Below are 20233 nucleotides of genomic sequence, written 5' to 3'. Positions count from 1 at the left end.
CGGCGAAGGACGATGAGGATGAGAAGGAAAAGAGAAAGCAGCAGGCGGGTTTGATGGAATATATAGAGAGGCGATACGGTTTTCTCACAGAGAGAGAGAGAGAGAGAGAGAGAGCTGAAGTGGGCCCCGTTTTGAGACATTTGGGCCGGATTGGAAAAGGCTCTCGAAACAACAACGGCCGGGACTGCACCCAGCCGTTGGATAAAACAGGGCCTGTAGGCTCGATTAGTTTAGACGGCTTAGATTCCTCTGGGCCAAATGGCTCGGCTCGACCCATTTGTTAGAATAGGTATGATAACGAATGATACATCAAGTGTCAACCTACCCGTTCGCATACCCGATTAACTATCCAATTATACATAAGCTCTCTATAATATCAATATATATATATATATATATATATATATATATATATATATATATATATATATATATATATATATATATATATATATATATATCAGTCCCAATTACTATTTAAACATACAATAATCCAAGCATTTTAACTCATTATGAATCCAATTCATGAATCTATTTTCCTCTACTCAGTAATTATTCCAATTTTTATTAATCTCAATATCTTACGATTTCGATCCCGATCTTTTATGTAAATAATGGTATCCAACCCTCTGGTCGATTAAATCTATAACTAATATATATACATACATACATATGGATATATGCATATGAAAGAATATCCATATCTAATTCTAGTTGCATTTATACCAAACAATTAAATGCTTTCATATGTACTATTGCATGCAAAAAGACAAACGAACAAGCTCATAATTTGAGAGCAACTTCAAATCCATTGATGGAACACAGATTGGACAAAGATAAGGTCATCAGTGGAACAAACCCTAGATTAATGCCCCCCACAATCCTTAGGTAGCTACCAAGAAATGTAGTTGCAAGGAACAACCCCCCAACATCTACTTAATTATTAATGAATAATTGGTTGATAAGGGCCACCTTTTAGTAGCATTGCAGCTAATGTCAAACCCTAGAAAGTAGCTAGCTTGGTTGATTCACAAGCAAGTAGGCCAACCCTACCGAGTACAGGACAAAGTGTACGTGATAATTAATGGTGTGGTGTCTAATAGAGTTCCACATGCACGTAAAGAAATAGGCAATGCCATTAGCTTGCATGAGGTTTAGAGAAAAGAAGGTATTCGTCAACAGGGAAAAGTTGACAAAGCAACGTTTGTAGCTCTTTATTAAAGGTTGTATACGCATGGAAAGAGTACAAAGCTTATATTATATCATTGGAGTTAGTCACGGGGATGTTAAACATCACTATTTAGTGATGATGGAGGAGTAGTGTTTGTGGACAAAGCATCCCATTCTAGAACAAACACTTTGGGGACTTTTAGGCTTGGTGGCAATGACACTTTGAGCAACACTAATTGGAGAGACTTAGTCGCGAGCGAGAGGAAGTCCTGAAATCATGCTTGTTTATGTACATTTGTGTTCATGTCATGATATTTGAGAAAATAGTGTCAAAATATAAACTAAGTTCAGCTATGCACTTGATGTATTCATGGACATAATTGAGCTAGCGATGCAATTATCCTTATCACTGTAAATGTGATGTATTCATTCCTCCAAGCATGAATGTTCTTTACGTCTACCTCTCATGTCAACACTCGAACCAAAATATTTTAGGTTAATTATTTCAAAAATTAAAATATTAACATAAGATAATAGACCAACGTACCTCACACAAAAATAATATTCATATGAATTAGTTGTAATGCAAAAAGTTGGGACAGTCACACTACAAATAGACACCTAGTTTTGTACGTTGATTAGATAAAGGGTTTCGATGCATTATATACTGCATGTTATAACTTTTCATGCGTCGTCTCATCATCACCTCCTATGAACTCGTGGCTCTATTTGGCCTCCGGCTCTTAGAGACTTCACCAAGTTCCCTAGATGCGTTGCGGCTTCCTGCCATTGCCATGCATCAAAGTTTTGTCCCCTCCAAAATCTTCTGGCTTTGCTCACGAGATTGGTGCCACTGTTACCCTGATTGGTCGCCTCCTTAGGGCACTTCAGTGCTCCAAGATAGGCTTCCATGTCGTGAACATGTACAGGGTTGTTCATCTTGAAGAAGTCCAGTGCTACCTCGACTCCAACATGAGCATAACATGGGAGCTCGTATTTCTCCGCTACTGCACGCATGCGCTCATTGAGCAAAACGCCGGGCATCTTCGTGATGGGGTCGTTCACGTTCACCACCCTCAACACCTTCACGCCGAGCTCCTCGCACCTCTCCTCGAATCCCAGATTGCCGACCCTCGGACCTCCAAACGAGTACACCGCGATCGGTGTCGCCTGGTTCAGGCCGAGCTCCGCGAGGTCGTAGCCGAACAGCACGGCTAGGGAGCTCCCCATGCTGTGTCCGGCCAATGTGATGCTTAGGTAGTCGTCTTTGTACGTGTTGATGATGCGTGATACCTCCGCCAGCATCTGCTCTCTGCAGCTCCCGCTGCTGAACCTGCTGCTGCTGTCGTACGAGGTGTAGAGGCTGAGGAAGCCGGACTCGACCTTCACGCCGGGGCGGGGGTCGTTGGGGTCCAGACGCGCCGGCGTGAGCGCGCTCATGAAGTTTGCGATCCACTCGGCGTGGGTGACGGTGCCCCGCAGGGCGACGAGGATGTCCCTCCGCCCGAGCCTCCTGACCTCGTCGTCCGACGAAACCGCTGTGTAGCCGATCCACCGGCTGCGACAAGTACTGCCGTTCTGGGTGGGGAAGCTGATGTCGGGAGTGGCGTAGATGTACTTGGTGATCTCGTAGCCCGTCGACCCCATGCCGACCTCCGGGAGCAGGCTCTTCTTCCCGTACTTGCAGTTCAAGTACCGCTTCGATCTGGGATCCAGGTCGAAGGCCTTGTAGCACGCGACGACGAACTCCCCGTACCTCACGATCTCGTCGCGGAGGAGGGGGTTGAGGGGCTCGACCAGGCCATCCCAGTTATCCGATCCTTGGATCTCCCTCCACATGCGGCCGAGCGAGGGCCTGCACTCCGCAACCACGGCGCGCCTAGCTGCGACCTTCTGCACGCCCACCGGCGACGTTGCACGTCGAAACGCAACCCCATACAAGGCCGGTGCCCGAGAAGGGCGGCAGCAGAATTCATGCAAGGCGATGCTCTGTTTCGACACCTGCACCGAAGATGCCATGTCGAACACAGCGCAGCATATATGCTCATATACCGCTATAGATGAATCAACGAAGAAGCAGAAGAAGAAGAAGAAGATGCCAGCAGAACCATGTCGATGCAGAAGATGATGGGGGAGGTATTTATACTTGCGTTCGACGTTCTTAGTGGACATGGCACAATCACCTCCATGGTCACTGACAAGCACAATTATAGTATGTAAGGGATGTTCCCATTGGCCTCTCTTAAAAAAGCAAGCTTTGCAGAGAAAGAGATAGATGAGTAAAGATGCGAGCAGACCAAACTTTGCTTCTAGAGATGGATCTTTGTTGGACAAGCCGGGGTGAGTTCTACGTGGTGCATGTTTTGCGAGGGCTTTGACCGAGGAACATAACACAGGGATGGCACCGAGCCCGGTTAATTTAACTGGTCGGTCGAGTGCGCTGGGACGCTGTTCGCTGGACTCCCAACACTGCAAGCCGCGGTAAAGTATGTGATGCATGCAGCTAAAAAAATACTCCCAAGCAGAACTGTAAAGCAGCTTTAATACCTTTGGCCGTCTTCGAGCAGACATTTATATGCCCCCCTACAACTTGAACACATGAAACATACCCCGAGAGAGTCGCTTGCGAGCAAGGGTTTCTTAGCTTTGACCGTGAAGGGATGCCACATAGGACAAAGAGCGATGGTTGAGCGAGTGACGTGGAGGGGTTGACTTGATGCCCGTGTAATGCGGTTCTTTGGTTGACGGATTCCACGTCGTATTTTGTACTCACCTCTCATTTGCCGCGTGTCTCTCGTGCGACTTTTGGCGCCGCTACTGATGCGTGAATCTGATCACACGTCATGTGTTTTGGTGACGGTGGCCGGCGGCCACCGTCCTCGAGTCGTAGCCCGATAGAGAATAACAATAGACTACACGCATCTCAAAGCACACATGGATATGATGGACGGACTCGATACATCTGTAAAATATCTTCTATTTAAGCACCTTTTATAAATATCTCATATATATATATATATATATATATATATATATATATAAATAATTGATCTAACCTTATTTATTCTTGAAGAGGTGAAGAAGTTTGTCGAATACCATTCGAGAATTACAATTCATATCATGCGCTAGTATATTCTTATAAAAACTATGACGAATATGTCAATTAAAATTTCTCTCGTGATTAAGCTAGTGTTCTTTGGAATAAGACGTCTTAAAGAGTTGGAGTCTATACTACGTTGAAGCATAACACTTGTTTCGGTAATAATTATCGATTATAAAAGATTAAGTACTCAAAATCAAAAAAATATTTCTCTTATAGATCATGTTGATGTGACATTTTTAGTTAGTATAGTGAATCTTAATTGGTTATAATAATAAGTTTAAAGGCAGTACTAAAATATCCTATTTAGGAAAAAAAAGAGACAAGCCATAAGGAAATGATCAACGAATGATGAGGCATCATCATCATATGCTGACTTATTCTCCAACATCTTTTTCCGCAGAACTCAATCTCCAAAATCGTACTATGCGCAGGAAAATGGAGGACAGGTGATTAGACATGGAAAAGTGTAACGCAAGAGGAAGAGGAATGTCAGTTCTCAAATCGATTTGTGCTACCGTGGAAATGGCCATGCAAGCCACGAAAAGTTATTTTATTTGTTTGTTTATCGTGTATTAATTCTTACACGCTAATCTAATCCATTCGACATGAGATACATGTCCAGATGTGACTATTTGAAATTTAAATTAAGAATATACATGCTGAATGGATTCCTCCGTTTCCAAACCAGCAAGTCATCGAGTGAAAATTATTAGTTTCGTAAGTCCCACGTAGTCCCACATCAGGAAAATCAAGTTTGTTATCTCCTATTAAAACTATAAATAAGGGTCTGAGTTTTGAAATCAGATGCAGAAAACCTAATTGTTTACTTTGAGCTTTTCTTGTTTAGTAGTTTCAAATATTTTATAACCTAGGAATATTTTCCTAAGGCATTTATAATTATCCCTTTTATAGTAGTGATTTGCTCCTCTTCGTTCGTGGATGTAGGTCAATTGATTGAACCCCGTAAATATGGTGTTCTTGTCTTTTTTTTATTATTTTGTTTTATTATCTTTATTGGGTTGCCAAATTACCGTTTGGTAAATTTCGTGGGATCAACTATAACAAACTGGTATCAAAGTATGGTTTCGGGATCTTTTACTAATTATGACAATAACAAAGATCGTTATCGAGAAATTCGATAGAAATGTCAACTTCAGCATGTGGCAGCTCAAAATGGAGGTCATTCTAGTTTAAGACGGAATTGATTTGGCACTATAGGGAGTTAAAATTTTACAAGAGGTAGCTACGGAGACTGTGGTTAAGAGCATATGGGACAAGCTTAAAGCCTTCTATATAAAGAGGATAGTGGAGAATCGTCTCTACTTAAAGCAGAGTTTGTTTATGCTTCGGATGACTGAAGGTACATCTATACTCTCATAAATTTGATTTCTTAGTTATGGATTTGGAGAATATAGATGCGAAAATTGATGACGAGGATAAGGCCCTATTACTTTTGTGTTCTCTTCCCTAATCCTTTAAGTATTTCTATGATACTATGATTTATGGAAAAGAAATAATTTCGTATTAGGAAATTAAATTTGTACTAAAATCTAAGAAGTAGATAGACAGTGATATCACTAAGGAAAGTAGAGGAAATCAGACTGAGGGTCTGGTTGTCAGGGGTAGAACACATAAAAGGAAATTTGATAGTAGTAGATCTAAATATAGATCTAAATCCAGACATAGAAATTTGAAGTGCAGATATTGTCATAAAATGGGTCATATTAAGGCTGATTGCTTTAAATTAAAAAATAAATTAAAATAAAAAAGAATAAATTATTAAGAAAACTATTGAGTCCGCTGAAGCTAGTGTAGTAGGTGATGAGAATGTTGAAAATATTTTATTTCCTACTGATGACAGGACGAGGTCTAAAAATGAATGAATTTTAGATTCAGATTGTTCTTATCACATGTGTCCCAATAGAGATTTGTTTTCTATGTATAAATCTTGTAATGGTGAAATTATTTTGATGGGTAATAATATCACATATGATGTTGTTGGTAGAGGCATTAAAATGCATAATGGTATTATGAGGACGCTCACTAATGTTAGACATGTTCCTGATTTAAAAAAAAAATCTCATCTCTTTAGGCACCCTACAGGCTCTTGGGTGTAAATACGTAACTGAAGGTGGAGTTATGAAAGTTTCGCCCTTATTGTTATGAAAGCTTGTAGGTCTGGTAACTTATATATTTTGTAGGGAACTACTGTCACAGGCTCGGTTACAGTCTTGTCATCATCATTATCTGATTCTGACATCACCAAATTATGACATATGTGTTTAGGTCATATGAGCGAAAAATGTTTGAGCATATTGAGCAAAAGGAGTCTTCTTTGCAGACAGAGTACCGGGTTATTAGATTTCTGTGACCACTATATTTTTGGAAAGCAGAAAAGAGTCAGCTTCAATTCTCCGGCAGTTCACAAAACGAAAGGTACTTTTGACTATATTCATTCAGACCTTTGGGGTCCAGCTTATGTACAGTCTAAGGGTGGTGTCAGATCTGTGTTGACTTTCATTGACGATTATTCTAGGAAAGTTTGAGTTTATTTTCTGAAGCATAAAAGTGATGTTTTTCTAACCTTGAATCAATGGAAGGCTTTGATTGAGAAGCAAACATGTAAACAGATTAAGCGGCTTCGAATAGATAATTGCATGAAATTTTATGAAGGTGACTTTGATAAATTTTACAAAAATGAAGGAATTATTCACCATCGCACTATTAGGATGATGCCTCAACAAAATGGGGTGGTCGAATGTATGAACAGAACACTCTTGGAGAGAGCAAGGTGTATGATCTCAAATACAGGGTTGACAATAAACTTTTTGGGCAGAGGCAATTAATATGGCCAGTTACATTGTCAACCACGCTCCTTCTGCAGCACTTAATTTTAAAACTCTGAAGGAAGTTTGGTCAAGTACTCCTGCTGATTACTCTGATTTAAAAATTTTTGGGTGTCCAACATACATACATATAAATGAAGGAAAATTAGAGCCTCGAGCTAAAAAGTACATTTTCCTTGGGTATGCTTTTGGGATGAAAGGATATAGATTATGGTGTTCTGATCCCAAATCCCCAAAATTTGTAATCAGTAGAGATGTTACTTTTTATGAATTGTCTCTGTTATCTTCTAAAGATGAATCTATTAGTTGTACAAATGATAGTGCGCAAAAGCAAGTGGAGCTTGAGATTGGTAGTTCTGATTTTTTTTCAGTCGAACTCTTCTACTCAAAGAATGTTAGTAGATAGTCTACTGACAAAGATGATCTAGAGGAAGAGCAATATTCTATAGCTAAGGATAGACCATGGAGAGATATTCGACCACCACAAAGATATGCAAATTTGGTTGCATGTGCTTTGTTTGTTGTAGAAGAAACAAGTGAAGTTGGTGAGCCTACTACCTACTCAGATACAGTTTCTTGTGATAATTCCACTAAGTAGTTGATTGCGATGGATGAAGAAATTGAATCTCTCTATCAGAATAGAACTTGGGATCTTGTGAAGTTGTCTTCAGGTAAGAAAATTGTTGGATGCAAATGGGTCTTCAAAAAGAAGGAAGGTATTCCAGGGGTTGAAGATGCAAGGGTTGATATGCTTACAAAGCCTCTTCCAGTTTATAAGTTCAAGCAGTGCTTGGACTTGGTTGGTGTTCATTGTTAGTGATTGCCCGTTGGGATTTTTGTGAAGAAGGTGAAGCAAGTTTTGTTAATTGTCAATGTTGGGACATGCCAAGGTGGAGATTTGTTAGTTTGACAAGTCTCGCATATTCCCACATCAGGAAAATCAAGCTTGTTATCTCCTATTACAAATATAAATAAGGGTCTGGGCTTTGAAGTCAAATGCACCACAAGAAAACCTAATTGTTTGCTTTAGGTTTTTCTTGTTTAATAGTTTTAGGTGTTTTATGGCCTAGGAACATTTTCCTAAGGCATTTGTAATTGTCCCTTTTATAGTAGTGATTTGCTCCTCATTCGTTTGTGGATGTAGGTCAATTGACCGAATCACGTAAATATGGTGTTATTGTTTCTTTTATTTTTTGCTTTATTATCTTTATTGGGTTGTCAAATTATCCTTTCATAAATTTGTTGGCATCAGCTCTAAAAGAAATTATTGTTGTTGTTATTATATTTGGATATTTTTTTTCTCTAAATTTTAGATTATGAAATATTAGAAAGAGTACAGAAAAATAAAAAAAAGCTTTGAGATGTACCCATACCCTTGATCGATGTTATTAACATATAACATTGTCAAGTTCATCATAATCTTTGTTGTTTAATTTATACATCGATTATCATACCACACATTATAACATTTACGTGGCACTCTTGTAAATGTTATATAAGAGTATTAATCGTTCAAGTTGTTGGGCTCTACGTAGGTTTGCAGGAACCCACATGAGAAGGCCCACTTTAATTATATGTTCTATTGCTAAATTACTAAATATTATATTAGGTCCGACACATATTTATCGTATTTGTTCCAAGGATAATGTTCATTAAATGCTTTAAACACTTTAGTGCAAATAAGTTTTGAATAGCGAACTGTTGTTGTTATATGTACTGAGATTTGCATTAGAATTGTGTATACTCCCTCACACCGATCCAATATAATATGTACGTACACGAAGGGCCATGCAAGGAACGATATCTATACGTGCGTGTTTCCATGCACACGTAAACGTGCAGCAGGATCGACACGTATGTGCATGATTATCTCATGACAGTGCTCTCTCTACCTTCTCTTCTTCCTACGTACATCGGCAAGGTCTTGTGATACAGATGGATGGAAAGGATACAGCGGCGTGCCATGACAGTGCTCTCTCTACCTTCTCTTCTCGACCTCTGTGCATGGAAATAATTAGTCACGTCCTCTTTACCAAGGAGACAACAGCAGTCCGCCAATTTCTCCGAGACTTTAGCCATTTCCTATGCCAACTCTTTAATCTCCTTAATTTGATGTTTCGGAATCTCTCTCTCCTCGCTCCTCTCGCCTCTCTCCTCTCTCTAAAGTCTAAAGACGAGCCATACTAATTGACCGCACCAGATGGCACCAAAAGAAAAGGGAAGAAGCAAGAGAACATGCGTGCCCATATCGGGTGACTTCTCTATTATCCCAGTGTAGAAGAGAGCCTTTGCATGTCATAGTGAACTGAGATCAGAACTATTTTGATCGTTCTTTCTGACTTATGTGCATGCACCTAAGTGAAGCTATCTTGTTCAGTTTGCGTGGTGATGATAGATTGGACATGCACGCGCAGCAAAAGGAGCGGTGGGAGACGAGTTTGGTGTAGGGCTTAGGTGTATGACTGTAGCTGAAGGTGATGGATCTTGAGATGCTCACAGAGAGAGAGAGAGAGAGAGAGAGAGAGAGAGAGAGAGAGAGAGAGAGAGAGAGAGTATGTGGTGACAAGAAGTCACTAATGGACAAGCTGGAGTTGAATAAATGGGTAAGGAGGATGTGCAGGTTTTAAGGGAGTCGCTGGAAGAGAAGAATTCCGGTTACTTATCCTCCTCCTCTCCGGCTACTTGTTCCAGTAGGTTTGAAGTAGGATGTGGTCAAAGGAGGAGGATACTGATGGCCAAGAAACTACATGTACAGCAGCCTTTGAAGAACAATTGGGATACATTTCACACCTCTGCTCTCTCTAAGAAACCTTCTGTCATTTGCTATATTACTACCGTCAACTTCTTTCATCTGGAGATATTGATCGCTTCCTTGTTTACTGTGTAAGCCATAGGCTCTTGTTCTTCTCTCTCTCTCTCTTCTTAATTACTCACTGTGCTGGATTCCTCTCTCTCACTCCTCGTTCCATCTGTCCCCACCGACTCCGCATCCCTCCCTTAACTTCCCTTTCACCACAGGGTTGCGCGCAAGAAAACAACTGCGCCTCCTTTTCCTTCTCTTCCCCCATACCAAGCTCTCATCCTTTTAATGGCCTCCATGAACAATTGGCTAGGTTTCTCTCCCTCCCCACAAGAGCTTCCCCCTTCGCAGGCTCATCAGACCCACCCTTCTCCTGGCATCATCTCCGGCGGTGACGTCTCCACCGACCCATCCTCTGTGACTCCCCTTGGCGTCCCATCTCAGAGGCCAGATGGATCTTTCGGCATCTTGGAAACCCTTGACGCACCCGATCATCATCTCCAAGGTAACGATGGACACGATATATACTCTCCGCTGTGCCCTTGCATGAGGTAGCTTATGCTATTCGCGAAGCGAAAACCTCGATCTGGTGTTGTAGGTTGGAGCATGAAGAGCATAGGGTATAAAGGAAGCGATCATGAGCTATCGGTGTTGGTAGGATCAAGTAGTAACCAGAACACCATGGACGAGGAGGAGCAACCCAAGCTCGAAGACTACCTCGGTGGCCACTCTTTTGCGCGATATGATCGGAAGCTCCCGCCCATCGCCGGAAATTATGCCGATTCCGGTGGCTACATGTTATCCAATGGCTGCAATAACGGAGGGCTAATGAGCAGCACTGACGGATGCAACAGTAGCTCCATCGGGTTATCGATGATCAAGGCCTGGTTGCGGAACCAACCGGCGCCACCAGCGCCGGCGGAAGGAAATGGGAGTGACGCAGCCGGGTGCACCAACATGATCGCACAGAGCTTGTCACTGTCGATGAGTACGGGGCGGCAATCAAACTCCCCATTGCCGCTCTCGGCATCAGACACCAATCACACGGATGGTTGTGGTGGGATGGGAATCGATGCACAGAGTCATGGGGTAGAGACAGTGCCAAGGAAATCCATGGACAGCTTCGGGCAAAGGACTTCGATTTACCGGGGGGTTACGAGGTTCAACATCTAATCCGTTTGATGAATGATAGCGACAATGCTCTAAAGGCATATGATCTCTCTTCTCTCGCAGGCATAGATGGACAGGTAGGTATGAGGCTCATCTATGGGACAACAGCTGCAGAAGAGAAGGACAGTCTCGCAAGGGTAAACAAGGTATACACACCTCTCTCCATATATCATCTTCTTCTATGCTTCACTGACTTGTATCTCATGGGATCTCGTCATGTTCCAACTGCATGCAGTCTATTTAGGTAAGCCAAACTCGGATCTCTTCGCAGTGGATTTCTGTATACTTCCTCCCCACTCTTCTCATGCTGCTATTCTCTCTCCATATATGAACAGGCGGCTACGATAAAGAAGATAAGGCAGCTCGGGCTTATGATTTGGCTGCCCTCAAGTACTGGGGTGCTTCAACAACCACCAATTTCCCCGTAGGTTCTTTCTCTCATCCACCCTGGTTGGCGTAATCGTATTGCTATGAGACATTGTTGCATGTTACCAGATAAGCAACTACGAGAAGGAGGTGGAGGAGATGAAGCACATGACAAGGCAGGAATACGTTGCCTCCCTAAGAAGGTGGGTTTACGTTTCTTGTAACATCTGATCATATACGACATTGTTTGGTGATGAAGCATATGAATGCAGGAAGAGCAGTGGATTTTCTCGTGGTGCCTCCATGTATCGAGGAGTGACAAGGTGCTTTGATTCCATTTCTAGAATTGGATGCTGACCTCTGTGATACTAACTAAATCATCCGATTGATCTCGACAGACATCATCAGCATGGAAGGTGGCAAGCTAGGATAGGAAGGGTGGCTGGAAACAAGGATCTCTACCTGGGAACCTTTAGTAAGTCCCTTCATCCCTTGTTCTCTATATCATCTGCGTCTTCCGAGCATTATTAGTACCTCGTTTTTGTAGGCACTCAAGAGGAAGCTGCAGAGGCCTACGACATTGCGGCAATAAAGTTCCGAGGTGTCAATGCCGTCACCAACTTTGACATGAGCCGGTACGATGTGAAAGCCATTCTCAAGAGCAGCGCACTGCCGGTGGGTGGAGCTGCCAAGCGACTCGATGAGATCTCCGATGACACAGAGGCAAGTGTTGATGGCAGCATGGCTTCCCACTTCACTGAGACGTTGGCCGGCTGGCCGACCATTGCCTTCCGGCAGGGCCATCCTCTGAGCTGCCACTATCCTTATGGTCAGCCAAGCGGCTGGTGCAAGCAAGAACAAGGAGCTATGACTGCTGCTGCTGCTGCTTCTCGTAGGTTGCAGGACTTGCAGCAGTTCAATTTGGGAAGCAACACCCAGACCTTCTTCCAACCATCGATGCACCAGAGAATGGTGCCCGATGCAGTTATCTACACCGGCAATGCTGGTGGGAACTATCAAATGGATGGCATCACTGGTAGGAACATGATGCCTGTAAGCACAATGGTGGGGAACCAAGGTCAAACTGAGGGGAAGCAAATGGCTCAGGTCAATGTGTTGGCCGCCGGTGATCCTTATGGTGGCAGGAACGTGTATTACCTATCACAGGAAGACAATGGTCACGAACAAACCAATGGGTCCAACAATTGGATGGCTTCTTGAGTGCAGGAAACGATATGGTCAGGGAAAAGGAAACAAGATTCTCCTTAGTTCCTGATTTTTGTCTTGTGTTCTTGCATGGATTTCCTTTGTGGTAGAAGGAATGCTTAATGCAACTTCTCCTGGCATAGCTTGTAAGAATTGGAGTTGCGATCTTGTCTTGCTTGCTTCGCAAATTCTTATCGTATCATCTTACTTTTGCATTCGGCTCCAACATTGGCTATTTCGCTTTTCTTTTGGATGTAATGGTTGAAGTCTTTTATCGCTAAGAGAAGCTTGCCTTTGCAACACAGATTAGGTTGAGATCCGCCACAGGTTTCTTGGGAAAAGGACCAGCAGTTTTCTTCATGATGGTGGATATGGGGAATGGTGGTGTGCTGTTCGAACACCAATAAGGCGAGATTAACTCATCTCCCAACACTATGGCTGTGTTTGAATCTAAAGAAGCCACCGCAGTCCTCGCAATGACCAAGAAAACTAAAGCCTTGGAGACATTAATTATTGTCTCGAATAACAGAGCTGATTCCAAGGAGTCACGCCTGTTCCTGTGCTCTCTGTTTGATGTTCTTGCGATCGGCAGACTTCCCTCAAGAGGAAGAAGTTGTGGCGTTCATCTTCGAGGAAGAAGAGGTATGTTGCCGGAAGAATTAGATGTAGAAGATGTTGAAGGCCACGAATCCAAGTAGTAGCTGGTTTGATGTCATCTCTAGTCCTGTGATGGCACATGACTTCGCTGTCGTGGGCATCGCGTCTTCCATCCTTCCGCTGCAGACACCTTCTCTTTGTCCTCTTGCACGCATCTATCCGGTTGCTCGCCACGTCCATCTCGGTGATCGCGTCGGCCGCATACGATCTGACACCGAAGAGAACGCTGACGCTGAAGGGCGTCCAGACGGGAGGGGATGAGTACATGCGCCACCGCGTGGGCAGCCAATGCTCGGTTCGACCGCGTGAACTGCTACTGACAGCGTGCGGTGGGCGGCAGCCGCCGCGTGGGACGGCCATCTGCGTTCTCGCGGGTTCTGCTTCGGCGATGCCATGCACCGGGGGAGAGACGACCACCGTTCACGAAACCCTTCGTTCCACGCGTCGTTTTCCTCTTGGTCTTTGATCAATCGAGATTAATCTGCGTCCACGAGAGAGAATTGTGTACTTTAATTTTCGTGCTACATTTATATGATCTAAAAAGTGATTTCTCACTTATGCATGTTGGATTAACGAAATATCAGTTGACATGTGGGAGTGTTGGATTCAGTTCATGAGCACCGACGTATCAGATCCTCTGTTCGATGGAGTCCGGTCTCACCGAGACTCGTCGGCCAAAGGTTGGTGATAGGTCGAGTGAATCCACCGCTCCCACCAACGCCAATTCCCTGAAATCTTCATATTGCCTGCGGCGAATGATCGAAGGTTATGGTGGGCGCGGTGGTAGAATCGCCTGATCGGGGGGGATCACGAAGAATGCAGGCGTCCTGTTTGATGAGATGCCTGTGAAGCATCTTGTCATGTTGGCTGTGTACGGGGTCGTTTGCTTCCATAGTTCGAGTTCTCTGGTGCTGCGAATGGGAGATGTGGTCTTTGTGAAGCCAATTCCACGGTTGGCATGCAGTGGCAAATGCATTGCTTGGTGCTATGAAGAAGCCACTGAGGACTTGGGTTGTGATGGCAAATGGAACTACTCGCTCCGATTCGTAGGCTTAAGGTCAGATCAACATGATTCTTCTTTGAGTACTTGCTGCATATATCTATTGTTGCCTTAATTTCCTATATGTAGGGTTGGGGAATCATTTTTACCACTGCAGTTGATACTCTTAGAGCTCGCTTTGGGTGTTCCTTGAATCTTTTGCATCCATACTAACTTTTAGAGGATGTGAAGGCTATCTAGTTCTTTGTTACACTTGTTGTCATGATCATCATTCGATCTTCAAATCGATGTGGGCCAAGTTCCCATGATAAGAGTAGTAAAAGGTTGCTTTTTTGGAGTGGATTGTGACTCATATAGATGCCTTGGCCAAAATTTGCATAAGTTTTCCCTCTCACTGATGGTGGTGGAACAGACTTGTTCCATCACCCAGTTTATATTGAAGGTGCTTAATTTTGAGAAGATGCATGTTTTTGTGGATTGAATGTGAATTGGAGCAACACTATTCTTAATCTCCTCATATCATAGTCTGAAAAGGATTGCTTTGGTGCTAATGTCAAAGCAAGTAGGATGCATTTAGGATGCATAGGCATGTGCAAATGCCAATCAAGTAATTCCTTAGTAATTGCTAACCACTTGTTTGGAACACAACCTTCTTCGGTTGTTTGAATCAGGAAGACAAAGCATGCTTATGGGCACTAAAGTTATGGCATATGAGATGCAAACTTAGACAGAGAGTAAACTCAGGAAAACATTAAATCTACAGACATTAGTACATTTATAACTCTTTGCATGGCTGCAGTCTAAGTCTCATTGGAGGAGTATCAGCCAGCCTCTAGACCGTTCACAGGAAACCATTATGTCCATCCACTGACAGATTGGTACCTTCATGCGAAAGAAGCACAGAGTCATTAAGGAGAAATATTTGTTTTGTTTCTTTCCATAAGTGTAATGGAGTTGAGATGTAATAAGGGATTTGTTTCTCATGAATTAAAACAGTCTGAGTCAATAATTTTTTTCACATTTCTTCTTGTCTAAAGTAATTGCTCATTAATATGTTAGGGAGTAAAACATAACTGAACTCCAGCGAAATAAGCATATTATGTCATCATAAACAATGATTTGATGCATAAACATGAAACCATCCATTCATTTTAGGATTCATTTTCTTAACAGTAGATGTGCATATTGGATATAGAAGTTGTTTTTCCTTCTTGTAGAGATAATCCCTAGGAACATATGAGATGAAATCTTAGACATTTTGTCCATTGCTTGGAGAATGATGCCTTTATATAATTTATGAGTATTAATAGATTTTTCTACATGGCTGAGTTATGATTTGATTTTAAATGTTTGGAGTATCTAATGGTTGGCAACTTGGAAAAGAGGACCACAAATATCAGTTGATGAACAGAGAAATATAGTAGTGACAGAATATTCTTGCATATGTTTGATGGATCTGGAACTACTAGTTATCAGTCAAGGTTTTGTTCAGTCTTTGTCCTGGCTAACCTGATGAATGGTTAAGCTGCATACAGATCTATGTTTGCAATTATGAGTTTCTGAATTGAATGATTTTATAAGCATTTTCTTCATGCCGAAGAGAAAAAGATTGAAAATTGTTATCTTAACTCTGTTGGTCAAATCAAACGCACCTTCTTCCACCACAACCATTCTCCCTCTGGCAGTTGAAGAACATCGCAGCAACAGGATCCCCGAGGTTGTAAAGTGCTGCAAACTCCCTGGTGTTGAAGTTTTGCCTCCATCCAGGTGCATAGATTGTTTCCCGAATCGATTGCCGGAACAACACAAACACAAAGCGATGAATTCCGGCTGTCGGCCGTGGACTCTCATAGCAAACAATTTCATTGCCTGAAAAAAACAAAGAAGATAATTAAAGGTCCTGGTGGAAGAGGTTGCAGATACTACAACATGCTCTGTTTCTTGATATCTCCTCCTTCTCTTTTTTTCCTATTATCTCGATACATATTATTGGTCGGTATGACTTTATCATGATATTTCCATCAAACAAGACTACTTGATGATGCCTTTCGGATGAGGCCAAAAAAAAAAAGTTTCATCTTTGGCTTATTTCTGATAGGCATGGCTCATATTTTGTTCTCACTCTAGATGAAGTTGAGTGATAGAAGAAATAGCCATTGTGGATGCCATTCAGCTAGTATAGATTCTACAGTAAAAGATGCATGATGAAGGATTGGAGACTTGTCATGCTGCTGTTCTCACTCACCAAAGCTGGTGTTCTTTGTTTCTGGTATGTTTGTCACCAACCTAAATAAAGTACATCAAAAGAGCCATGAGTAGATTCTCCATTTTCCTGTTTTGTGCATTACCACCAATATACAATTAGATCTTACCAATGCAGGTGCTCTCTTTCGGTTGGATTGCTGGGGCTTGGTGCATCTGGATCCACCATGACCTTGTAAAATCATCAGGTTGGTTAGTCAATCAATACTGATAGTTATTCTTAATAACGAATCCTAAAACCTCTAAATTTTATGAACTCCATCCACAGGAATGGTTCTTTCTTCTTTGGTAGCCATGCAGAATGCACAACCCTCACACCTCAGATTTGGACATGGAACGCATGAAACACCAACATGAGCCACACTTGTCCCTCCACAACTAGTTCAAGCAGTAAGTCACCGATCATCCTTATCATTCACTGACCAAGCAGTGCCAGCATCTACCGGTGGGCTGGTCAAGACAAGACTTACATCACTGTTCTAAGTGGAATGGCCAAACAAGAGTCACTAGTATCTACTTTGAAATGGCATGAAAGATGAACAGATGTCAGCATGATTGGGAAGATTAAGTATCCAGAAAAGGAAAGTCAAGGTGTCTTATCAATGCAGTGTATGCATCCTGGGCAATGCCAGGAATGCAAAAAAGTTCGACGGTCATTTCCAACAGTGCATCTAACTACTGGCCTATGATTCTTGTACTCACGGTGGGATGACTGCTTCGTCCTAGATTTCTTTTCTTGGAGAAAGAGCACAAGAAAAGAACAGGACATCTTGGGCTGGGCTCAATTACTATCGAGACTTCAACCACATGGAACAGCAGCTGCTGAGGCAAGAGCAGCCAGAAAGTTTGGTATGATCTCATTCTCTTAATCATGCAGCTAGCTAATCATCAACTTATTGGCACTTACTAGCGTATAAAGGTTCCTCATATCGCGGCCTCTGATCTCGACTCTCGGCTCATTCTCCACCGCCGACGGCTTGAGCTCGGATCCATTGGTCAGCTCCTTGTTGTTGTAGATCACCCTCAGCGTCGCGGACTTGACGAATGGGTCCAAGACATCACCTATGACATTGCCTACAACAAGCGGATCCCTCGACATGATTAGTGACGAGAAGAGCTACTGGCAGTGGTAGAGGAGAGGGTGGGAACGAGAGAGAGAGAGAGAGGGAGACTCGGATGGTCCTTCCTGTGATGGCATTGGAAGATGAGGTGCCCATTTATACAGCAGCTAAATGATTGGAGCACCCACTCAAAACTCCAGGCTCCATAGGAACTGGAATCTACTTTTGCACTAGAGAGTGTAGACCGAGTACTCATCAGTGCAAATGTTGAAGATCTTCCACCCTTTGAGCCTTCACAAGGGCAAGTGGATCGATTGCATAGTGAATATATCTGCCGACTTATTCTCTAAATCTGGAACCTCTTGAGTGATGAATGATATGGTCAGCAAAAAGTGGGTTGCCTTTTGACTTGCCTTCATCCAATCTCCTCTCTCAGATCTGTCTATGCTGACGGCGCCTCGGAATTTATCAGCTGCATGCGCCTACTAGCAATGGCTTTAAAGAGATGCTTGGGGCTCAAAGGCAGGAATGTGACATCATACCCACATATTTCAGTTCCATCACTGCAGTTCATCGGTTGGTCTTTGTCATCCCATCGGTGTACCATGCTGCAATTTGCTAAAGCGATCTGGGAATGATATAGCAGAAAGGATCGATGTGTGAAAGGTAGCATGGTTTCAGCTTGCAGAAGATGATGCATGAGGAGAAAAAAGAAGTGGTGATCTATAAAAGAGATAGAGAGGAATCAATCTAGGCGATCATGGTGTTTGTTGGATTCCACTGCCAGCCGACTTCTACGAAAGATCGTGATATTACTTGTCTCCGCCTTCATTGCTGTGTTCTTCCATGAACTGCAAATCCAGGGAGACATTTGATTGTCATGTCAGGTATGCATATATTCCTTGGAGCTCAATCCTCTGAGCGAGAAGCAAATCTTCAATCCGGTAAGATCGGCAGGATTATAATCACAGCAAGCTGATGGTTTGCTTTTATTCGCCACCCCCAACCAAAATGCTGATCTTGAATGAGCAAAAGACAACTCTTCCCATGGAAACGTTCTCAGGACAAAAAAGAATGTGCATGCAGGACCTTTTATCATGTGCGGCAACAAATGGTAAACCATCTTTTTTTGTACTCCTTTTTAAGCATTAGCTCAAATAAAATAATGATGCCACTAAAAATTCTTGATCCCAATTATTGGTCATTCATGATGGTCTACTTTTAGCACACAAGTAGTTTGGGATCTTCAACCTCTGCATGCCATTGCATTGTTTACTAATAGCAAGGCAATTTTTAAATCCACAGCAGTAACTATTTGATTCTTCTTTCTTGCATTACATTATATCTGTTGGAAGTTCTTCCTCTTTCAGCCTCAGCATATCAAGCAATCTTTAGTTGTTTCTTTACATTTTCTTCAGGCATATGATTCTGATGTGCACTTATCTTATTTGTGTGCAGAAGAACTCAACATGTGGGTGAAGTAAACCACACCATGAATTGTGTTGCAGTCTGGTAATACTCTGCAAGTGACTGTCACCTCTCTCTCTCTCTACCTCCAGTGGTTGGGGAGGGGATCCAGCAGATCATGCAGGGCACAGTTCAGCAATTCCAACCAATCCTAGCCAAGCTAGGACAGGCAAAGTAGTGACCTTCTAGGGTTCCCAATAAGGTAAAAGGAATCAGAAATCAACTGTGGCTCAAATCCAAACACATATCTCAACGCCACCTTCCTCTTACATGCCAAATCTGGTGGGGGACAAAACTACAGGGAGACCCTTGCACTATCCATCAATCTCCAAGAAACACAAGAGTTAGGTTGATCTAATCCAAAGGTTGGGCTCCTTATTATCCTTTTTGCTATGACGATCTAATTTAGATCAATGTGTGTTCATCAAAGATTCAACAAGCTATCTTCACATTGAATAATCAAAGTGTCACATAATTAATTAGAGCTTAAAAAGATGGGTGTTACTTTGTGTATGATAGTTGATTAATGGAAGGTGGTAACTTATATCACAAGTGAGCAATTTATTGTTTGTCACATGCATAAATATGTGTGTTTTTACTTGCTCTGTTATCTTTGGTTATATTTGATATTTCATGGGTTTCTGTAGTGATGCCTTAAGACCACAAATTTCTTGAGACTAAAGGTTTTCTTTTCCATCTTTTCATCCCTAACATTCCTAATGATTTAGATGCTCTGTAATTTATATATAGAAAAAAGTTAAACGTTTTATCTACTAAACAAAAATATATTTTTTTTTCTTATTTTTGAATAATATTTCAGTCATACCGTTTGTCTTTTTGCCCGCTTTGTCGTTTCTCGAGTTGATGGTGATCCGTCGCCGAGAATAGTACGGACGCCGTCATCTTCTTCATCGTCTCCTCCACCGCATCTGCCTCCATATCTTGTCCTGTCACTTTGGCCTCTGCAAACCACAGAATGGTGGAAAAGGAGAGGATGATATGCTAATAATAAATGATATCAAAAAAGTCGTGCGATCTAACTCAAAATTTATAACATGTTTGATGATTTTACAGACGAACAAAAAACTTATTTGTGTTTTGAAAGCGTCATTTTGGGTACAAGTC

At 42.3% G+C, this 20233-nt stretch overlaps 3 protein-coding genes and 1 long non-coding RNA gene across 4 annotated transcripts; 2 read left to right on the top strand and 2 right to left on the bottom strand.

Annotated features, from left to right (window-relative positions):
- Window positions 1–1872: 1872 nt before the first annotated feature.
- Window positions 1873–3342, bottom strand: LOC103974069 (phospholipase A1 EG1, chloroplastic/mitochondrial-like). Its single transcript, XM_009388823.3, has one exon. It carries the CDS (start codon window positions 3340–3342, stop codon window positions 1873–1875), a length of 1470 nt encoding a protein of 489 aa, XP_009387098.3.
- Window positions 3343–10141: 6799 nt separating this feature from the next.
- On the top strand, window positions 10142–12849 carry LOC103974063 (AP2-like ethylene-responsive transcription factor AIL1). The gene is made up of 9 exons (XM_009388810.3): window positions 10142–10424; window positions 10518–11079; window positions 11153–11235; window positions 11325–11333; window positions 11425–11513; window positions 11585–11658; window positions 11728–11778; window positions 11854–11930; window positions 12003–12849. The coding sequence occupies exons 1-9, from the start codon at window positions 10208–10210 to the stop codon at window positions 12674–12676; spliced, it is 1836 nt and encodes a 611-aa protein (XP_009387085.2). The 5' UTR covers window positions 10142–10207; the 3' UTR covers window positions 12677–12849.
- Window positions 12850–14909: 2060 nt separating this feature from the next.
- Window positions 14910–18451, bottom strand: LOC103973043 (protein FLOWERING LOCUS T). The gene is made up of 5 exons (XM_009387510.3): window positions 17488–18451; window positions 16691–16752; window positions 16564–16604; window positions 15971–16187; window positions 14910–15200 (listed from the first exon to the last, which is right to left on the bottom strand). The coding sequence occupies exons 1-5, from the start codon at window positions 17677–17679 to the stop codon at window positions 15173–15175; spliced, it is 540 nt and encodes a 179-aa protein (XP_009385785.1). The 5' UTR covers window positions 17680–18451; the 3' UTR covers window positions 14910–15172.
- LOC135598555 (uncharacterized) lies at window positions 16092–17480 on the top strand. The gene is made up of 3 exons (XR_010481592.1): window positions 16092–16587; window positions 16699–16768; window positions 16849–17480. It is a non-coding gene; the product is annotated as an uncharacterized LOC135598555 (long non-coding RNA).
- Window positions 18452–20233: the final 1782 nt, after the last annotated feature.

The sequence above is a fragment of the Musa acuminata genome, chromosome BXJ1-2 (genome assembly GCF_036884655.1).
Source record: "Musa acuminata AAA Group cultivar baxijiao chromosome BXJ1-2, Cavendish_Baxijiao_AAA, whole genome shotgun sequence".
NCBI classification, from domain to species: Eukaryota; Viridiplantae; Streptophyta; class Magnoliopsida; order Zingiberales; family Musaceae; genus Musa; species Musa acuminata.
The sequence above is the reverse complement of the archived record's forward strand: the minus strand, read 5'-3'. Positions and strand labels throughout refer to the sequence as shown.